This window comes from Pleurodeles waltl, chromosome 3_1, assembly GCF_031143425.1.
Source record: "Pleurodeles waltl isolate 20211129_DDA chromosome 3_1, aPleWal1.hap1.20221129, whole genome shotgun sequence".
In the NCBI taxonomy this organism is placed as follows: domain Eukaryota; kingdom Metazoa; phylum Chordata; class Amphibia; order Caudata; family Salamandridae; genus Pleurodeles; species Pleurodeles waltl.
This window is the reverse complement of record NC_090440.1, coordinates 1721209067-1721226003: the sequence shown is the minus strand read 5'-3', so window position 1 is coordinate 1721226003 and position 16937 is coordinate 1721209067. Positions and strand designations below refer to the sequence as shown.

The 16937-nt window shown below is 46.0% G+C and overlaps 1 protein-coding gene across 1 annotated transcript in view; it reads right to left on the bottom strand.

Moving 5' to 3' along the window:
• ATIC (5-aminoimidazole-4-carboxamide ribonucleotide formyltransferase/IMP cyclohydrolase) overlaps positions 1-16937 on the bottom strand; it is a 181012-nt gene that overhangs the window by 61600 nt on the left and 102475 nt on the right. Inside the window, exon 14 of the mRNA XM_069225634.1 lies at positions 13066-13248. Coding sequence (XP_069081735.1) covers positions 13066-13248 — 183 coding nt within the window. The remainder of the gene's footprint in view (positions 1-13065; positions 13249-16937) is intronic.

The following is a 16937-nucleotide window of genomic DNA, read 5'->3' as shown; positions in this document are numbered from 1 at the left end:
ACAATAAATGAGGTACACACACTCAGAGACAAATCCAGCCAATAGGTTTTGTTATAGAAAAATATCTTTTCTTAGTTTATTTTAAGAACCACAGGTTCAAATTTAACATGTAATATCTTGTTTGAAAGGTATTGCAGGTAAGTACATTGGGAACTTTGAATTATTTCAATTGCATGTATACTTTTCAAGTTATTCACAAATAGCTATTTTAAAAGTGGACACTTAGTGCAATTTTCACAGTTCCTGGGGGAGGTAAGTTTTTGTTAGTTTTACCAGGTAAGTAAGACACTTACAGGGTTCAGTTCTTGGTCCAAGGTAGCCCACCGTTGGGGGTTCAGAGCAACCCCAAAGTTACCACACCAGCAGCTCAGGGCCGGTCAGGTGCAGAGGTCAAAGTGGTGCCCAAAACGCATAGGCTGCAATGGAGAGAAGGGGGTGCCCCGGTTCCAGTCTGCCAGCAGGTAAGTACCCGCGTCTTCGGAGGGCAGACCAGGGGGGTTTTGTAGGGCACCGGGGGGGACACAAGCCCACACAGAAATTTCACCCTCAGCGGCGCGGGGGCGGCCGGGTGCAGTGTTAGAACAAGCGTCGGGTTCGCAATGGAAGTCAATGAGAGATCAAGGGATCTCTTCAGCGCTGCAGGCAGGCAAGGGGGGGCTTCCTCGGGGAAACCTCCACTTGGGCAAGGGAGAGGGACTCCTGAGGGTCACTTCTGCAGTGAAAGTCCGGTCCTTCAGGTCCTGGGGGCTGCGGGTGCAGGGTCTTTTCCAGGCGTCGGGACTTAGGTTTCAGAGAGTCGCGGTCAGGGGAAGCCTCGGGATTCCCTCTGCAGGCGGCGCTGTGGGGGCTCAGGGGGGACAGGTTTTGGTACACAGTCGTAGAGTAGTCCGGGGGTCCTCCCTGAGGTGTTGGTTCTCCACCAGCCGAGTCGGGGTCGCCGGGTGCAGTGTTGCAAGTCTCACGCTTCTTGCGGGGAGATTGCAGGGGTCTTTAAAGCTGCTCCTTTGGATAAAGTTGCAGTCTTTTTGGAGCAGGTCCGCTGTCCTCGGGAGTTTCTTGTCGTCGTCGAAGCAGGGCAGTCCTCAGAGGATTCAGAGGTCGCTGGTCCCTTTGGAAGGCGTCGCTGGAGCAGAGTTCTTTGGAAGGCAGGAGACAGGCCGGTGAGTTTCTGGAGCCAAGGCAGTTGTTGTCTTCTGGTCTTCCTCCGCAGGGGTTTTCAGCTAGGCAGTCCTTCTTGTTGTTGCAGGAATCTAATTTTCTAGGGTTCAGGGTAGCCCTTAAATACTAAATTTAAGGGCGTGTTTAGGTCTGGGGGGTTAGTAGCCAATGGCTACTAGCCCTGAGGGTGGGTACACCCTCTTTGTGCCTCCTCCCAAGGGGAGGGGGGTCACAATCCTAACCCTATTGGGGGAATCCTCCATCTGCAAGATGGAGGATTTCTAAAAGTTAGTCACCTCAGCTCAGGACACCTTAGGGGCTGTCCTGACTGGCCAGTGACTCCTCCTTGTTATTCTCATTATTTTCTCCGGCCTTGCCGCCAAAAGTGGGGGCCGGGGCCGGAGGGGGCGGGCAACTCCACTAGCTGGAGTGTCCTGCGGTGCTGTGACAAAGGGGTGAGCCTTTGAGGCTCACCGCCAGGTGTTACAGCTCCTGCCTGGGGGAGGTGATAGCATCTCCACCCAGTGCAGGCTTTGTTACTGGCCACAGAGTGACAAAGGCACTCTCCCCATGGGGCCAGCAACATGTCTCTAGTGTGGCAGGCTGCTAAAACCAGTCAGCCTACACAGGTAGTTGGTTAAGGTTTCAGGGGGCCCCTCTAAGGTGTAGTTTACAATAAAATGTACACTGGCATCAGTGTGCATTTATTGTGCTGAGAAGTTTGATACCAAACTTCCCAGTTTTCAGTGTAGCCATTATGGTGCTGTGGAGTTCGTTTGAGACTCCCAGACCATATACTCTTATGGCTACCCTGCACTTACAATGTCTAAGGTTTGGCTTAAGACACTGTAGGGGCACAGTGCTCATGCACTGGTGCCCTCACCTATGGTGTAGTGCACCCTGCCTTAGGGCTGTAAGGCCTGCTAGAGGGATGACTTATCTATACTGCATAGGCAGTGTGAGGTTGGCATGGCACCCTGAGGGGAGTGCCATGTCGACTTACTCGTTTTGTCCTCACCAGCACACACAAGCTGGCAAGCAGTGTGTCTGTGCTGAGTGAGGGGCCCCTAGGGTGGCATAAGATATGCTGCAGCCCTTAGAGACCTTCCCTGGCATCAGGGCCCTTGGTACCAGGGGTACCAGTTACAAGGGACTTACCTGGATGCCAGGGTGTGCCAATTGTAAAAACAAAAGTACAGGTTAGGGAAAGAACACTGGTGCTGGGGCCTGGTTAGCAGGCCTCAGCACACTTTCAATTCAAAACATAGCATCAGCATGGTTACCCCCTGACTTTTTGCCTTTGCTAAGGAGGCATTTCCTTACACTCACGGTTTGCTGAGTCTTCGGCTGCTCACTCTCTGACTTGTCAGAGTCTGAATCTCGAATGGAGAATGTTTCCTCTTCCTCGACGGTGTGTACGGCCGGTGTCGACGCCATCTGGAGACTTCGAGCTCTACGATCCCGCAGTGTCTTCTTGGATCGAAATGCCCGACAGGCCTCACAAGTATCCTCTTTGTGTTCGGGGGACAAACACAGATTACAGACAAAGTGTTGGTCTGTATATGGATACTTTGCGTGGCAGTTGGGGCAGAAGCGGAAGGGGGTCCGGTCCATGAGCGTCGAAGATGGACGAGGTCAGGCCGACCAGGCCCCGTCGAGGCGTGGAAACCCTGAAGGGTTGGCAGAACTTTTCTTTCTTCAGTGTCGATGTGCTAGCACTAACCCTATACCGAGCGCAAACAATACCGTCAAATTTTCCGATGTCTAACTATCTTTTCAGAACCGAAACACGAGCGTAGAGGAACACGTCCGAACCCGATGGCGGAAAGAAAACAGTCTAAGATGGAGTCGACGCCCATGCGCAATGGAGCCGAAAGGGAGGTGTCCCTCGGTCTTGCGACTCGAAAAGACATTGAAGAAAAACAACTTGTAACACTCCGAGCCCAACACTAGATGGCAGGATAATGCACAGCATGTGTATCTGCAGCTACACATAGAAAATGTCACTTACCCAGTGTACATCTGTTCGTGGCATTAGTCGCTGCAGATTCACATGCTGTGCACATCCCGCCATCTGGTGTTGGGCTCGGAGTGTTACAAGTTGTTTTTCTTCGAAGAAGTCTTTGAGTCACGAGACCGAGGGACTCCTCCCATTTCGACTCCATTGCGCATGGGCGTCGACTCCATCTTAGATTGTTTTCCCAGCAGAGGGTGAGGTAGGAGTTGTGTATGCTAGTAATAGTGCCCATGCAATGGAGTGAATACGTATGTATACAATGAAGTTTAAAGTAATATATTTACAAATGTACAAATGTTCAAGATCTACTTCTAAACGGCTACAGGCTCCCGGGGAGGCGGGTGGGCGCATGTGAATCTGCAGCGACTAATGCCACGAACAGATGTACACTGGGTAAGTGACATTTTCTGTTCGATGGCATGTGTAGCTGCAGATACACATGCTGTGCATAGACTAGTAAGTAGTTATCTCCCCAAAAGCGGTAGTTCAGCCTGTAGGAGTTGAAGTAGTTTGAAATAATGTTCTTAGTACAGCTTGACCTACTGTTGCCTGTTGTGCAGTTAACACATCTACACAGTAGTGCTTGGTAAATGTATGAGGCGTAGACCATGTTGCTGCCTTACATATTTCGTTCATTGGAATATTTCCTAGAAAGGCCATGGTAGCACCTTTCTTTCTGGTTGAGTGTGCCTTTGGTGTAATAGGCAGCTCTCTTTTAGCTTTGAGATAGCAAGTTTGAATGCACTTAACTATCCATCTAGCAATGCCTTGTTTTGAAATTGGATTTCCTGTATGAGGTTTTTGAAAGGCAATAAATAGTTGTTTTGTCTTTCGAATTAGTTTGGTTCAGTCAATGTAGTACATTAGTGCTCTTTTGATGTCTAATGTATGTAGCTCTTTCAGCTACAGAATCTGGCTGTGGGAAGAACACTGGTAATTCTACCATTTGATTCAAGTGGTGTTCCCCAAATTTGGAAGTAAGTGTTTTTTATTTGGGGGTGAATTTTCCATTTGTGGATCTGTCGGTGATCCCGAGAGAGATTGTCTGCTAACTGATTCTGAATCCCTGGAATAAATTGTGCTATTAGGCGAATGTGGTTGTGAATCGCCCAATGCCATATTTTGTGTGTCAGGAGACACAACTGTGTCGAGTGTGTTCCTCCCTGTTTGTTTAGGTAATACATTGTTGTCAGGTTGTCTGTTTTGACAAGAATGTATTTGTGGGTTATTATGGGTTGAAATGCTTTCAGCGCCAGGAATACCGCTAACAGTTCTAAGTGATTTATATGAAACTGTCTTTGCTGTAAGTCCCATGGTCCTTGGATGCTGTGCTGATTGAGGTGTGCTCCCCACCCTGTCATGGATGCATCTGTCGTTATCACGTATTGTGGCACTGGGTCTTGAAAAGGCCGCACTTGGTTTAAATTTATACTGTTCCACCATTGAAGCGAGATGTATGTTTGGCGGTCTATCAACACCAGATCTAGAAGTTGACCCTGTGCTTGTGACCATTGTGATGCTAGGCACTGTTGTAAGGGCCGCAGGTGCAGCCTTGCATTTGGGACAATGGCTATGCATGAAGACATCATGCCTAGCAGTTTCATTACCATTTTGACCTGTATCTTGTTTTGGATACATGGCTCGTATTACATTGTGAAATGTTTGAACTCTTTGTGGACTTGGAGTGGCAATCCCTTTTACTGTGTTGATTGTTGCCCCTAGGTATTGCTGTGTTTGACACGGCAGAAGGTGTGACTTTGGGTAGTTGATTGAGAAACCTAGTTTGTGTAGGGTTTCTATGACATATTTTGTGTGTTGTGAACACTGTATTTGCGTGTTGTTTTTGATTAACCAATCGTCTAGGTACGGGAACACATGTATTTGCTGCCTTCTGATATGTGCAGCTACTACTGCCAGACATTTTGTAAAAACTATTGGCGCAGTTGTTATTCCAAATGGCAACACTTTGAATTGGTAATGTATCCCTTGGAATACAAACCTTAGGTACTTTCTGTGTGAAGGATGTATTGGTATATGGAAATATGCATCCTTTAGATCCAGTGTTGTCATGTAGTCTTGTTGTTTGAGCAGTGGGATTACTTCTTGTAATGTAACCATGTGAAAGTGGTCTGATTTGATGTATGTATTTAATATTCTGAGATCTAGTATAGGTCTTAGAGTCTTGTCTTTTTTGGGTATTAGAAAATACAGTGAGTAAACTCCTGTGTTTAATTCTTGTTTTGGTACTAATTCTATTGCTTCTTTTTGGAGCAATGCTTGAACTTCTAATCCTAGAAGATCTATATGTTGTTTTGACATACTGTGTGTTTTCGGTGGGACTGTTGGAGGGAATTTGAGAAATTCTATGCAATAACCATGCTGGATAATTGCTAGTACCCAAGTATCTGTTGTTATCTCTTCCCAATGTTTGTAAAATTGGCTTAGTCTCCCCCCCCCACAGGTGTTATGTGGTGGGGATGTGTGACTAGTAAGTCACTGTTTATTTTGAGGAGTTTTGGGGCTTTGGAACTTTCCTCTATTTTTCTGGAATTGGCCCCCTCTATATTGCCCCCGAAAACCTCCCCGCTGATATTGGCTTTGGTAAGTGGGCCTGGTTTGTGATGTTGTGGTTTCTGTAGGTTGCCCTCGAAACCCTCCCCTAAAAGGTATTTTGCGAAATGTGCCTCTGCTCTGCGGGAGTAGAGTGCGCCCATGGCTTTTGCTGTAACAGTGTCTTTCTTGAGTTTATCAATAGCAGTGTCGACTTCCGGCCCAAACAACTGCTGTTCATTAAATGGCATATTTAGCACGGCTTGTTGGATTTCCGGCTTGAACCCTGACGTGCGCAGCCATGCGTGCCTTCTTATTGTTATTGCAGTATTTACTGTCCTTGCAGCCGTATCTGCTGCATCCATCGAAGACCGTATCTGATTATTAGAGATACTTTGTCCTTCTTCCACCACTTGCTGTGCTCTTTTTTGGAACTCTTTGGGTAAGTGTTCTATGAAATGTTGCATCTCCTCCCAGTGAGCTCTATCGTATCTTGCCAAAAGTGCTTGTGAATTGGCAATGCGCCATTGGTTTGCTGCTTGTGCTGCAACCGTTTTGCCCGCAGCATCAAATTTGCGACTCTCCTTGTCTGGAGGTGGTGCGTCCCCAGAGGTATGAGAGTTCGCTCTCTTACGAGCTGCCCCGACAACTACTGAGTCTGGTGTTAACTGTGTTGTAATATAAACTGGATCTGTTGGCGGTGGCTTCTACTTTTTCTCCACCCTTGGAGTTATGGCTCTGCCTTTAACAGAATCCTGAAAGATTTGTTTTGAATGTTTTAGCATTCCTGGGAGCATAGGTAGGCTTTGGTATTGGCTATGAGCGGAGGATAGCGTGTTAAACAAAAAGTCATCCTCAACTGGTTCGGAATGCAAGGTGACGTTATGGAAAGCAGCTGCCCTTGCGACCACCTGTGTGTAAGATGTACTGTCCTCAGGTGGGGACGGCCTGGTAGGGTACGAGTCTGGGCTGTTGTCCGATACTAGAGCGTCGTACAGGTCCCATGCATCGGGATCATCTTGACTCATTGTAGTATAAGTCGGGGAGTGCATCAGTGGAGGAGTTGCTACCGGTGATGTGTGCACTGACGGTGGTGGAGTTGTTTTCCTTGCTACCTTTGCCTGTGGTTGCTTGTCCTTTTCTTGAAAGGCAAGTTTTCTTTTTATCTTAATAGGGGGGGGGGGAAGAGTGGTTATCTTCCCTGTGTCTTCTTGAATGTGGAGCCTTCTTTGAGTATAGTCTGGCTCTACTGCTTCAAGCTCCTCTCCGAATCTATGCTTTTGCATTTGGGAGGACAGTCCTTGTTCCTCTGTATAGGAACCTGTTTTCGGCTCAGAGGCTGGATGTTTCGGAACCAAAACATTTTCGAACGTCTTTTTAGGCTCCGAAGAAACCTTTTTAATTTTCGGCTTGGTGGTGTCTCGGTGCTGAAATTGTTCGGTGCCGCTGTCCCGAAGCCGAAATTTTTCTGAGCCGATGTCTCGGCTCCGAGATTGCTGTGTGGCGGTATCTCGACCGGAGTCGGATGACTTCGACACAAGCGTGCCCTTTTTCGGTGCCTTGGGTCGGTCACCTAATTTTTGGGTTAAGCCATGGCCTGTTGGCGGTGGCGTCCCCTGGGCTTTTGTTGGCTTCTCGTGAGTCTTATGTTTCGACGTCTTACTCGCGGTTTTCGGCATTTCTTCGGTTTCGAGCTCTTCCGAGTCCGACTCGTGGATAGAGAAAGCCTCCTCTTCCTCCTCGAAACGCTCTTGTCCTGTCGGCGTCAACGCCATCTGCAGTCTTCTGGCTCTTCGGTCTCTTAATGTCTTCCTCGACCGAAACGCTCGACAGGCTTCACAAGTATCCTCCTTGTGCTCTGGAGACAAGCACAAGTTACAGACCAGATGCTGATCCGTATACGGATACTTGTTATGGCATTTTGGACAGAAGCGGAATGGGGTCCGTTCCATCAGCCTTGAAGTCACACGTGGCCGGGCCGACGAGGCCCCGACGGGGGGGAAAATCGGAAAAAAAAACCGAAGGGCCACCGGAGCTCTTCAAAATTCGGTGTCGATCTGTTGTAACTAACCCGATACCGAACGCAAACAATACCGACGTTTTTTCTGAGATTCTAACTAACTTTCCGACCCGAAACACGGAGCGAAAAGGAACACGTCCGAACCCGATGGCGGAAAAAAAACAATCTAAGATGGAGTCGACGCCCATGCGCAATGGAGTCGAAATGGGAGGAGTCCCTCGGTCTCGTGACTCGAAAAGACTTCTTCGAAGAAAAACAACTTGTAACACTCCAAGCCCAACACCAGATGGCGGGATGTGCACAGCATGTGTATCTGCAGCTACACATGCCATCGAACATACATATATATTATATATATATATATATATATAGAAAAAATAACCAGTGTACATCTGTTCGTGGCATGTAGTGCTGCAGATTCACATGCTATGCATAGCTCTTCCGACATCTAGTGTTGGGCTCGGACTGTTACAAGTTATTTTTCTTCGAAGAAGTGTTTTCGGAGTCACAGGATCGAGTGACTCCTCCTCTCTGTTCCAGTGCGCATGGGCACTCCATTGTTAGATTCCTTCCTTCACGCTCTGCGGGAAAACAGTGACAGAGTAAAGAAATACATAAATGTACATGTATATACATACGTAAAAACGTACTACAGGCTTCCGGAGAGGAGGGAGGGTGCATGTGAATCTGCAGCACTACATGCCACGAACAAATGTACACTGGGTAAGTGACATTTTCCGTTCGATGGCATGTGTAGCTGCAGATACACATGCTATGCATAGACTAAAAAGCTCCTCCCAAAAAGTGGTGTCTAGCCTGTAGGAGTTGAAGTTGTTTGAAACAATGTCCTTAAGACAACCTGGCCGACAGTGGCTTGTTGCTGTGAGAAAACACAGTAGTGTGTTGTAAGTGTATGGGGAGTTGACCATGTGGCTGCCTTACATATATAAACCATTGGTACGTTTCCTAAGAATGCCATTGACGCACCTTTCTTTCTTGTGGAATGTTCTCTACGAATGATCAAAAGTGGTCTTTTTGCTTTGATATAGCATGTTTGTACGCATCTAATAATCCATCTATCTAAACCTTGTTTATGTGGTTGTTGGAAAGTAACAAAAAGTTGCTTTGTTTTCCTAACATCTTTAGTTCTGTCTACATAGTACATAAGAGCTCTTTTGAGATCTAGGGTATGAAGAGCTCTTTCTGCCACAGAGTCTGGCTATGGAAAGAAGACTGGCAATTCCACTGTTTGGTTCATGTGAAATGGAGAGGATACTTTTCACAGACATTTTGGATTTGTTTACGTACAACTTTATATTTGTGCACTTGGAAAAAAGTTTCTTCAAGAGTGAATGCTTGTATTTCACTAACTCTTCTTAAAGAAGTAATAGGTACAAGGAAGGCAACCTCCCATGTTAAAAATTGAACTTGACAAGAGTGCATGGGTTCAAAAAGGTAGTCCCATGAGTCTGGTAAGTACAATATTTAAATTCCACAATTAAACAGGCGGTGTTCTAGGTGGAATAATGTGTTTTAATCCTTCCATTAAGGCTTTAATAACAGGAACTCTGACTAGAGAAGTATGTTGAATAGTCTAAGTATGCAGATATTGCAGTAAGGTGTGTCTTGATGGATGAGAAAGCCAAATGTGATTTTTGCAAATGAAGTAAATAGCATACAATACCTTGATAGAAGTGGATCAGTCTTTTTAGACTGACAGTAGTAGACAAATCTTTTCCACTTGTCTGTCTAGTAGTAGGTTTATGGGCTTGTTTAATTAGTTCCATACATTCTGGTGGAAGTTTTAGGTAACCAAATTCTAGGACTTCAGGAGCCAAATCACTAGAGAGCGTTGGTGTTTGGATGCCCGATTTGACCTTTGTTTTGTGTTAACAAATCTGGTCTGTTTGGAAGTTTGGAATGAGGTACTACAGACAGATCTAGGAGAGTTGTGTACCAATGCTGGCGTGCCCATGCTGGTGCTATGAGTATCATGGTGAGTGACGTTTGACCTAGTTTGCTCACTATAAAGGGAAGGAGTGGGGAGAGGGGAAGCATAAGCAAATATCCCTGACCAACTGATCCATAGAGCATTGCCCTTGGATAGGGGATGTGGGTGTCTGGATGCAAAGTTTTGGCATTTTGCGTTTGCTTGTTGCGAATAGATCTATGTCTGGTAATCCCCACCTTTGAAAGTACTTTAGAAGTACTTCGGAGTGAATCTCCCATTCGTGTGTTTGTTGGCGATTTCTGTTTAGGAGATCTGCCAGCTGATTGTCTATCGCTGGAATATATTGTGCTAGTAAATGAATTTGATTGTGAATTGCCCATTTCCAAATTGTTTGGGCTAGAAGGGACAGCTGAGATGAATGTGTCCTGACCTGTCTTTTGAGGTGATACATGGTTGTCATGCTGTTTGTTTTTATTAGAACATTCTTTTGTTTGAGAAGAGGTTGAAACACTTTTAGGGCAAAAAAACACAGCTAATCATTCTAAGTGGTTTATGTGTAGCTGTTTGACATCCTAGTGCCCTTGATTGGTCTGATTGTTTAGGTGAGCTCCCCAACCGATCATTGACGCATCTGTTGTGATTATGGTCTGAGGCACAGAGTCTTGAAATGACCACCCTTTCATTAGATTGCTGCGATTCCACCACTGAAGGGACATGTGTTTGGTGGCCCATGAACACTAGATCTTGAAGTTGTGCGCTTGTGACCATTGCTGTGAAAGGCAGTGTTGGAATGGCCTCATGCTTAGTCTTGCATGTGGGAGTATCGCTATGCAAGAGGCCATCATTCCTAGACTCTTCATGATAAATCTCAGTGTATTGTTGATTTGGCTGTATGAGTGGTAGGAGATTTTGGAAAACCTTGTATCCTTTGTATATTTGGATAAGCTAGGGCTAGTTGAGTATTTAGGATAGCACCTAGGTAAGGTTATACCTGTGCTGGTTGAAGGTGTGACTTTTGGTAATTTAGAGTGAACCCTAGGGTGTGCAAGGTATCTATCACTTAACTAGTGTGTTGTCGGCATTGTATAAGATTGCTTGATTTTATTAGCTTCACACCTCCCCCTGCAGGAACTCTAACACCCGCAGTGAGCCTCAAAGGCTCATGCCTTTTGTTACAGCACCCCAGGGCATCCCAGCTAGTGGAGATGCCCGCCCCTCAGGCCACTGACCCCACTTTTGGCGGTAAGGATTTAGGAGATAATGAGGAAAACAAGGAGGAGCTACTCACCAGTCAGGACAGCCCCTAATGTGTCCTGAGCTGAGGTGACTCCTGCCTTTAGAAATCCTCCATCTTGAGATTGAAGGATTCCCCCCAATAGGAATAGGGATGTGCCCCCCCTTCCCCTTACCACAGGGAGGAGGCACAAAGAGGGTGTAGCCACCATCCGGGACAGAAGCCATTGGCTACAGCCCCCCAGACCTAAACACACCCCTACATTTAGTATTTAGGGGCGACCCTGAACCCAGGAAATGAGACTCCTGCAACCTACAAAAAGGACTGCTGACCTGAAAGCCCTGCATAGACGACCAACAATTGACGTGGCCCCAGCCCTACAGGCCTGTCTCCAGACTTAAAGAACCTGCACAGCAACGCAGGTGACAGGGACCAGCGACCTCCGAGGACTCAGATGACTGCCCTGAACCCAAGGGACCAAGAAACTCTTGAGAACAGTGGCACTGTTCACAAACCAACATTTTTGCAACATTAAAGGAACTTTGAAAGAACTCTCCCTTCCCACTGGAAGGGAGACTTCTCACTCTGCACCAGACGCCCCCGGCTCGAACGCCAGAGAAACACTGCATAGAGGACTCCCAGGCAACTGCGATGACCTGAGTAACCCGAGTTCACCCCCCCACTGTACCCCCCTCAGCGACGCCTGCAGAGAGGATCCAGAGGCTTCCCCCTGACCGCGACTGCCTGGTAACAAGGAACCCAATGCCTGGAACAAGCACTGCACCCGCTGCCCCCAGGACCGAAAGGAACCAACCTCCAGTACAGGAGTGACCAGCAGATAGACCTCTTCCTAGCCCAGTCTGTGGCTGGCCTGAGAAAACCCCCCTCTGCCCTCCCGGGTCCCTCCATTGCTTCCTATAGCAAACCCAATGCCTACTTTGCACACTGCACCCAGCCGCCCCTGTGCAGCGGAGGGTGTGTTGTGTGCCTGTTTGTGTTGAAACCTCCCCCCCCCCACCCCCCAAGTGCTCTACAAAACCCCCCTGGTCTGCTCCCCGAGGACGCAGGTACTTACCTGCCAGCAGACCAGAACCAGAGCACCCCTGTTCTCCATAGGCACCTATGTGTTGTGGGCCCTCCTTTGACCTCTGCACCTGACCGGCCCTGTGTTGCTGTGCGGTGACTTTGGGGTTGCCTTGAACCCCCAACAGTGGGCTGCCTATGCCCAGGAGACGGACTGTGTAAGTGCTTTACGTACCTGAGAAAACCAAGTCAACTTACCTCCCACAGGAACTGTTGATTTTTGCAGTGTGTCCACTTTTAAAATAGCTTATGCCATTTTAACCTATACTGTGTGTACTACTGCTTTAATTAAAAGTTCCATACTTACCTGTGTGAAGTACCTTACATTTTATGTACTTACCTCAAATATTGAATCTTGTGGTTCAAAAATAAATTAAGAAAATTTTTTTTTCCATATAAAAACTATTGGCCTGGAGTTAAGTCCTTGAGTGAGTGTTCCTTATTTATTGCCCGTGTGTGTACAACAAATGCTTAACACTACCCTCTGATAAGCCTACTGCTCAGCCACACTACCAGAAAATAGAGCATAATAATTATATAATGTTGCCACCATCAACCTCTAAGGGGAACCCTTGAACTCTGTGCACACTCTCACTTTGAGATAGTATATACCGAGCCAACTTCCTACACAAGCTATAAAACCTCTTGACAGAGTGACAGCAGTGTCACTTTTGCCATTTAATGAATCCCCATAACAAAACCAGAAGCATGACTGAATAGTAAATTACTTTAAGGTATACCGCAAGATACAAAAATCAAGATAGGCTTTGCTGAGGCTACTCTGTGCATTACATTACAATGCGATCTCCTTAGCATTCAAACCACCCACCTACCCCCATACTAGCAGAGAACAAATAGCTGGTTAGAAAGCAGGTTACATTCCTTCAAGGTCATGTGCCATAGCCACGCTCAGTACAGGCGGATTTTGAATTACATGCAAGTGTCCATTCTATGTAGCAAAAAATTGGCTTATAATATTAACACTGTACTTCGCCCTATCAATTACATTACAAGACAAAGAAACCACAGAAGAATGAATTGTTGCTGCATACCTCACCAATGGTCCCTGTGACGTACTGGTCAATGGCATTCGACATCTCTGCCCTCTTCACTCCTGCTTTGAACTTCATTGAAAGGACCCGTGGGTGATGTCTCAACCACCAGTTATTGGCCTTATCACCAGCTAACCTCGTGCAGTGGATCCGAGACTGCTGCCCTGCTCCAATGCCAACCACCTGAGAAAGGAATGATCAACAAAAGAATTCTCAAATAGATGTAGCTTGCACCTCATCTCCTACACCAGAACTGGCACAAAGTCAATAGTTTGATTTCCACAGTGAAAGTAGTTTTGAATGCTACTAATCCAACATCAAAAGCTTCCTCACACTCTGGACAAATACAGCACGGGAGAAAAACTGAAGAGCCAGGGAGGCCTACCTGAACGGGTCAAAAATAAGAAGACAGAGCTTAAGGTGCATAGGTTGCCGGCCTGGCAGACTCAGCTTGCATAGAAAAATTGTTTTCTAGCAAAATGTTTGCTATTGTCGAGTTCAAGGTCCGTGCTAAAGAGTATAAAGCTGCTGTTACTATATCAATAAATATTGTTGTGCATGGGTAATCACCGAGCCACTCGCATTTTTGCTCAGTCACATTTTTCCTTTAAGTAGTAGGTTCAAGAAGACATTTTGTACCTTATACCGGCACAGAAATGCTAGAGATCATTTCAGAACTCCGCATTGTAAAGAGATTACTCAGCCCACCATATATTTGTTCAGCATGCCAACACCTTCCTGGTCAAGTTAAGCTTCATAAAAATCAAATTAATAAGATGTTACTTACCCAAGAAAGCATCAGTTTGTGGCATATAGCTGTAGATTCGCATGCTTTGCATACTTCTGCCATCTAGTGTTCGGTCCAGAAGCATGCAAGTTCTTTTTCTTCTAAGAAGTCTTTCGAGTCACGAGGTAGAGTGACTCCTCTTGGTGATAATGCACATGGGCATCTTACTCCATTGCTAGATTGTTTTTCTGCAGGCAGGTGTGAATGGAGTTTAAAGGAAGTAGAGAGATTCCATGCAAATGAGAATGTAAAGGAACTGAAAAGGCCACAGGTGTCCGGGGAGGAGGGTGGGTGCATGTGAATCTACAGCACTACATGCCACAAACAGATGCTTTCTGGGTAAGTAAGATTTTCCATTTGATGGCATGCGTGGCTGTAGTTACACATGCTTTGCATAGACTTTAAAGCAGTGCGCCCCCAAAAGCGGTGGCTAACCTGTGGGTTTTGCAGTAGTTTTGAAAGTTGGGAACGTACCACTGCCCGACAGGGGCATAATTTAACACCTACACAATGTTTAGTAAAGGTGTGTGGTGTATATCATGTAGCTGCTTTACACAGAGCTATGGGAAGGAATATTATCCAGGAAAGCCACTGAAGCCCCAAATTTGCAAGTACTGTGTGTTCAGAGTTACAGGTAGAGCCGTTTTGGCTTTAAGGTAACAAGTTTGAACTATCCACCTAGAAATGCCAGGTTTATAAAAGGGGCATTCTTTTATCAGGGGGAGACAAAGAAATAAAATGTTGGTTTGTTTTGAGAAAGTCTTTAGTTCTGTCAAAGTAGTACATAACAGCTCTTTGAACATCTAATGTATGAAGAGCCGTTTCCGCAACTATGGGTGAAGAAAGAATACAGGTAATTTCACTGACCCAATAAGGTGGAAACGTGAGACTACCTCTGGAAGGAATTTTGGGTTAGTTCGCAGGACTACCCTGTCTTTGTGTAGCTGGAAGAAAGGTTCTTCCAAGGTTAATAGCTGGAGTGCACTGACACGCTTGAGTGAAGTAGTGGCTACTAGAAAGGCAACCTTCCAAGACAGAAATTCAAGAGGGCAGTTATGTAATGGTTGAAATGGAGGACCCATAAGTCTGGAACGTACAATGTTGAGATTCCAAGCAGGTGCACGGGGAATCCTTGGAGGACTTACTCTTCAGATCTTCCATGAATGCGTTAATAACTGGTACTTTGATAAGTGATAAAGGCAGTCTGTTTTCTAAGTAGGCGGCAACTGCAGCCAGATGCAGGTACAGTAAAGTGTACACTAGACCAGAGGTGTGCAAATAAAAGTAAGTAGCAGATGATATTCCGAACAGTTGCAGGAAACGGGTCAATATGTTTACTATGGCAGTATGAAACAAATCTTTTCCACACTGCAGAGTAAACTACTCTGGTTGTGGGTTTACGGGCTTCTTTGAGAAAGGTCATACATTCTGATGCAAGACCGTGGTAACCAAAGTGTATGACCTCAAGAGCCAAATCAAGGTTGAGTATCTGTATTTGGGTGCCTGCCTTCTCCACTGTTCAGCGTGAGAAGATCCAGGTTGAGGGGAAACTTCTTGTGAGGCACTACAGAAAGTTCAAGTAATGTAGTGAACCATGGTTGTCGAGCCCAAGTGGGAGCTACTAGAATGAGGGTGAGAGAATTTTGTCAGAGTTCGGAAACCAGTTCACCTATAGAGCACTGTTCTTGAATAGGGGGAGTGGGAGCCTTTAGGCAAAGTGTGGGCATTTTGCATTGTCTGTAGTTGTGAACTGGTTTATCTGTGGAAACCCCCACTTGTGGAAGTATGGGAGGAGGACTCTAGGGTGGAGTCCCCACTAGTGGACATGTTGCTGCATCCTGTTGAGGTCAGCAAAGTCGCTGTCGGTCCCTGGGAAGTGTTCCTTAAGTAAGTGAATGCTGCGACGAAGGGCTAAATGTCAAATCATCCGACATAGGTGTGATAACTGTAGGGAGTGTCCCTCCCGCTTTTTTAAATAGGACATGGCTGTTTTGTATTGTCTGTCTGGACCAAGACAACTTTTCCTTTGAGGTGGACTAGAATTTTTTTGGGCGCCAGGTGAACTGCCTGATGCTCCAGGTAGTTCATGTGATGGTCTCATGTTTGGTGTCCCAGAGGCTCTAAACTGAGATTCTTTAAGTGTGCTCCCCATCCTGCGAGTGATGCATCCACTGTGAGAACGATCTGGAAAGCAAGGTCTAGAAATGGCCGCCCTTTTGAAAGCTTGTGTGCCAACACTGCAGAGAGTGATGTGTGCAGCTGTCAACTAACACTAGATTTTGTAACTGACCCGTGAATGACCAAAGACACAGACATTCTTGCAGGTGTTGCATACATGGTCTGGCATGAGGCACTATTACAATACAAGATGCCAGTATGCCTAAAAGTCTCTTAATTACTCGAACTATTATATATTGGTTGGGATGGAATTGTTGATTCAGCGTTGTGATGTTGTGGATACTGACTGAATTGGGGTAGGCTAATCCCTGCTGTGCATAGAAAATGGCTGAAACTGAAGATTGAAGGTGAGACTTTTGTACGTTGATTGTAAAGCCCAATTGATAAAAAAAGTTGGAGTGGATTGAGTATGATGCAGACACAACTAACTCTTAATGGTTTTGATGAGCCAATTGTCCAGAAATGGGACCACATGAATACTCGGTCTGAGTAGTTGTGATGTAACTACTGCTAGACATTTGGTGAATACACAGGGTATTGACTCCAAATGGGAACACTTAACTAGTAATGTGCTCCAGTTATAACAAACGTAAGGTACTTATGATGCGCTGGATGTATTGGGATGTGAAAGTAAGCGTCCTTTAACTCTATTGCAGACAAAGTCGCCTTGTTGTATTAGGGGAATCACATCCTGTAGAGTTACCACATGAAAATGCAACGAAAGAGGATTTTGTTGTAGGAAATGTAAAAAAATAAGTGCACTACCGCGAATATGAAATGTGAAGACAACACGCAACATCAAGCACAAATAGAAACTACACCGCTGTCGACAATCAAAAAAAAGTTTAGGCCCCCCTCACACCAATCTGACAAGCAAGATGAAAGGTTTATTCAAGGATGTTGTGGA